The sequence below is a fragment of the Myotis lucifugus genome, unplaced genomic scaffold (assembly GCF_000147115.1).
Source record: "Myotis lucifugus unplaced genomic scaffold, Myoluc2.0 scaffold_676, whole genome shotgun sequence".
In the NCBI taxonomy this organism is placed as follows: domain Eukaryota; kingdom Metazoa; phylum Chordata; class Mammalia; order Chiroptera; family Vespertilionidae; genus Myotis; species Myotis lucifugus.
Window position 1 is genome coordinate 30232 of NW_005871724.1, and position 4805 is coordinate 35036.

Below are 4805 nucleotides of genomic sequence, written 5' to 3' on the forward strand. Positions count from 1 at the left end.
CGCCCTCTCCCATCAACGCCGCCGGTCGTCCGACAGCGGCCTCCCATTGGTTTTGATCTGCTGGAAGGCGGGGAGAAGGGGCGGGACGTCAGTCGGACGCCTGGCCAATCGCCGGGCCCACCGCGAGCGCCCCTGGTTGCCCCTGGAAACCGAACAGCCGGGAGCTGCGCTCAGCTGCGCGGGCCGAGTCCGGGAAAGATGGAAGGCCACTCGGAACAGCCTAGGGACTCGGAGAAGGAACACGGAGATGTGGCGAGCCTGGCCCCGCGGCCGTCCGGGGTCAAGGCCAGCTCTGGCCCCCAGTCCCCAGCCGAGCCCGCGGAGCCGATAGCCGTAGAGACTTCAGAGAGAACTTCCGCCGCGGTCGAGCCCGCCGAGCCCCCGGAGCCGGCCGAGTCGGACAAGCCGGCCGAGCTCGCCGAGCTCGGGGAAGGGCCGTTGGCCACCGAAGCTGAGGGGCCCGGAGAGCGGGAGCGGCCGGCCGAGGCCGAGGCCGAGCCTGAGCCTGAGAAGCCGACCGAGGAGCCAGCCGAGCCGGGGTCCGAAGGCGGGCCCGGGCCCGAGGAACCGGAGGAGAAGAGAGAAGAGGCGCCCGAGGAGGAAGAGGCGGAGACACCCAAGGAGGCGAGGAGTAAGAAAGCCTCGTCGCAGGCTTCGGTGCGGCGGTCCGCGACCAGCCAGGAGGAGGCTGTACTCGTCCCGGAGGCTGAGCGCGAGGAGCTGGAGGAGGAGGAGGAGGAGGTGGTGGAGAGCGAGGTGAGCGCGAGGAAGAGCGTGGAAGGAAGTGAGAAGGGGCTGGACGAGGAACTCAAGGATGCGGAGTTGGAGTGGACTGAGGAGGTGCAGAGGCAGCAGGAGCAGCAGCTGCGCTCCGAGCTCCTGGAGCAGTACCGCACCCTGAGGGTGGAGCGGAGCCACTACCAGCGCTACAACATCTACCTGCAGCACAAGATCTATGAGGCGCTGCGCAAGAAGAAGGGCCTGGAAGCGGCCGAGGTGCCCGAGAAGGGCGCCGAGCCCGAGGCCCCCGAGAAGGAGGAAGCCTACCTCCACTATCTGGCCCTGCTGGAGGAGCTCAGGAAGCAGGAGGCCGACGACCTGGACTGGTACCACCAGGAGCTGGACCAGCTGAAGCAGCAGTGCAAGGAGAAGGTCTCCAGCGTGGAGAAGGAATGGCGACGATTCCAGGCACTCAAGAAGCAGGTAGTGCTGCAGGCCATGGGCAGCTGTCGGCTGAGGGGCGGTCGCCAGGCTGCCCTGCGGGAGGTGGAGCAGATCCAGGCGCTGGAGGACAAGAAGGAGAAGGAGATGAGTGCCGTGCGGCTGGAGAACGTGCAGCTGAAGCAGAGCCTCGTGCATTTTGAAACCAGGATGCGGACCCAGGAGGACACGTCCGACGGCTTGCTCCTCATCGACTTTGAGCAGCTGAAGATTGAGAACCAGACCTTCAATGAGAAAGTGGAGGAGCGAAACGAGGAGCTTTTGAAACTGCAGGGCAAGGTGAACAACAATGTGCAAATCATCACCCACGTGAAGGAAAAGTTGCACTTTGTGGATATTGAAAATATGAGCAAAAAGGCGCAGCTTTTGGAGGTCGAGGCTCAGGTGGCCCTAAGGAGGGACATCCTGACCAAGACGAAGCAAGCTCGAGACAACCTGCGGATCGACAACATCAAGCTGAACCAGAGGTGTGGGCTCCTGGGCAAGGAGTCTCTCCTCCGGGACATGGAGGAGAAGGTGGGCAGGACCGAACAGCTTCAGCAGCACTTGGAAAACCTGCAGCGCCACCACGCTGGGCTGGTTCTGTCCTGCCGGGGGGTGAAGCAGAAGATCCGGGAAGCCAGGGCCTTCCTCCCCTCCTGACGGGCTCACCTCGGCAGACGCTATTGTCGGTTAACTTTTATTCTCCATGTGTTGCCATTCTTTAAAAGGCTTGTGATATTTAGGATGGAACTACATTTTGTATTTATCTCATACTCTTTCAGCTTCCAAATGAGTGAGTGGTGGGCACAAAATTGGGTTAGCAGTGGGTTTTATTATAGGGTCAAGCAAAGCAGGTCCAGAGGAACAAACAATAGGTGATGTGCCCCCCTTCTCATGAAACACTGTCGATAGTCTTTTATATCTGAGCGACTCCATCATCTCAGCGACCTGATGCTAAGGAGAACTGCCCCCTCCCCCATGTCGGAGGGGCAGCCAGTGGGCAGGATGTCCCCAGTTCCTGTGCCGATTATTAAATCTCTGCATTAAACTGTGCACTCCCGAGTCAGTTTCAATTCAAACCTCATGACTCCCTTAGATTAACCTCACTTCTGGGGTAATAAAACATCCAGGAAATGGGAAATGACACAGAGGAAAGGGGCTGGTGTTCATCTTCCCTTTGCTCAGTGAAAGGAGGCTCAGTCTGCTGAGCAATGGAAGTTTGTTTCTGGCTCAATGGCAGTCTTCAAGTCTAATGAACTGTTTTCTTGGACCCTCTAAAGGAAAGCATTGATCTCCCCCAATAAATGAAGGTTTGTTTTCTAGTGAAGACAGCGGGGGCTGTGTTTTGCCAGGTGCAATATGTATGGAGTGAGGAGTGCCAACTGCCCATAAGCCTTTTGTTTCCGGCGAGGCAACGGGACCCCACTCTGCACGTGATTTTACTCTGTATCATACGTTAAAATGCCTATCATTCCTCGTGTTAATGCAAGAAATAGCTGATGGGCCCAGTTCCTTAATTCAGAATTGGTGATTAACATTTTTAGGGGTGGGGGTAATGCTTTTGGAGCTAGGGGCTTGGTTTTATTCTTTTTTTAAAAAAAAATGGTTTTATTGATTTCAGAGAGAGGAAGGGAGAAGGACAGAGAGCTAGAAACATTGATGAGAGAGAAACATCAATGGGCTGCCTCCTGCACACCCCTCACCGGGATCAAGCCTGTAACACAGCATGTGCCCCTCACCAGGAATTGAACCGTGAACTCCAGACTCATGGGACGACACTCAACCAACTGAGCCACACTGGTTGGGCGGCTTTATTTCTTCTTAATCTTAGGTTAAATTTTGAGATGTGCGGATCTGGGATTAAAGGTATTCCCTTATCCCTAACCTTGAGAGCATCTCAAGGGTGATCTATTTTTTGGTGCTAAATACCTTTTAAGAATGGCAGAAACCCCACTCAAAGCAGATGACTCCGCTGGTCCGGGGAATGTCCCAATAGCTTTGTCTTTTGATGCATTTTGTTTTAAAGTGTTTTTCCTTTGATGGCAATAAAGGTTGACTGAAATTTCTTTTTACATCCCACATCTTGAATACACATGTTATCATATATACTAATCCTACCACACAGACGTAACCCCGAGGGGAGGGAAGAGCTTCACTTCCTACTCCCACTCTCCTCATCCTCTACACGTTCTGTCTCTTCTCTACCTGTTCATTGGCGCCACAGTGAAGGAGTAAATCGCTGGCAACAGAACATTCTCTTCTTTGAGCCTCATACAAAAAGCAACACTGGGTGGCTCTGTGGTTGGGAGACTTCCGAGTGCAACTACCAATATGCCTGGTGCCTTCACCAAGCAAATAGCCTTTGTCAGCACCCATCCCTTAGGCTCACAAGAGGGGAAGAGGTGTCCTCAGCTGACTTTGCCACGTTAGCAATTATCCAGGTCGAACCGAACACCCACATCGGCCGTGGCCTCTGCATCAGGCAGGTCTGAGTGCCAAGATACAAGAAGCGTGAGGCTAGCATTGCCTTTTGTTGCCAATCCTCACCCAAGGGTATTTTTTCCATTGAATTTCAGAAAGAGTTTGGTCCGAGGGCTGACACTCTATAGCCGCTGTGCTGGCCTCGGACAAGGCTGGCCTCGCTTTAGGGGCACGGTTACCACTGCCGCTCAGATTCTATCACTGCTACAATGTTACCGTTAATTAGGAGACAATGTTGGTTACTTCACAAGGTTGTTTCTAAATAGGTTATACAAGAGCTTTTAATCACAATGGAATACTACTCGGCCATAAAAAAAGAAAATTTTACCCTTTGCGACAGCATGGATGGACCTTGAGAGCATTATGCTAAGTGAAATAAGCCAGACAAAGACAAGCACCATATGATCTCACTCATATGTGGAATCTAATGAACAAACTGAACTAATAAGCAAAAGAAAGACAGACTCAGAGAGAGAGAGAGAGCAGGCAGACAGCTCTCAGGGGGTTGGGGGTCAGGGGGTGTGGAAGGATTGAGCAAAAAAGAACAAAAATTATAAAACCCACTTTTACTTAACAACAAAGATGCTGGGTACCCTTTTTACCTTGTATGCAGAAAAGGAAAACAATGCTTAGAGAATTACAATGCTGTTCCTCACCTTCGGCTAACTGCTCCTTAAACCTGGGTTTATTTTTGAGCTGTTTAAGAAGGGCTGTTGAAACTGGGGCAGAGGCCCTGCCCCTCCATCCACAGGGAACCTCCAGGGCTCAGGCATCGGGAAGCTGGGCCTTGGCATGGCCGTGCCGGAGCAAGCAGGCTGCAGGGAGGAGCGGGGCAGCTCCGGGACCCCTGGGACCTGAGGTCGTGCCGAGCCCCGGGAGTGGGCCGCAGCTTCACGCTGCCCATCAAGGCTTCCTCTGCCAGTCCACCCGGAGATACCCTTCCTCTGGTCCAGCTGGTGGCCAACAGCTCATCTCTAGTCCACCTTGGTGTCACCTTGCCTCTCCGCCCACCTGCTGCAGTGTCCTCCAACCTGCCTTCATGGCAGGCTCCCACGCTTCAGGTGCTGGCTTTTGAACTTGCAGCTCCTCCCCTCAGTTTCAATTAGAAAAACATTCGCCTT

General features: G+C 54.0%; 2 protein-coding genes across 2 annotated transcripts in view; one reads left to right on the top strand and one right to left on the bottom strand.

The window, feature by feature from the left end:
- TADA2B (transcriptional adaptor 2B) overlaps positions 1–1412 on the bottom strand; it is a 16668-nt gene extending 15256 nt beyond the window's left edge. Inside the window, exons 1-2 of the mRNA XM_023746407.1 lie at positions 1368–1412; positions 1048–1284 (exon numbers count right to left, since the gene is read on the bottom strand). Coding sequence (XP_023602175.1) covers positions 1048–1284; positions 1368–1412 — 282 coding nt within the window. The remainder of the gene's footprint in view (positions 1–1047; positions 1285–1367) is intronic.
- On the top strand, positions 23–2256 carry CCDC96 (coiled-coil domain containing 96). Its single transcript, XM_023746408.1, has one exon. It carries the CDS (start codon positions 199–201, stop codon positions 1861–1863), a length of 1665 nt encoding a protein of 554 aa, XP_023602176.1. The 5' UTR covers positions 23–198; the 3' UTR covers positions 1864–2256.
- The last annotated feature ends 2549 nt before the right edge of the window (positions 2257–4805 follow it).

Excerpts from the sequence above, each read along its gene's own strand:
- CCDC96 (XM_023746408.1), top strand. The coding sequence starts at position 199 with ATGGAAGGCCACTCGGAACAGCCTAGGGACTCGGAGAAGGAACACGGA.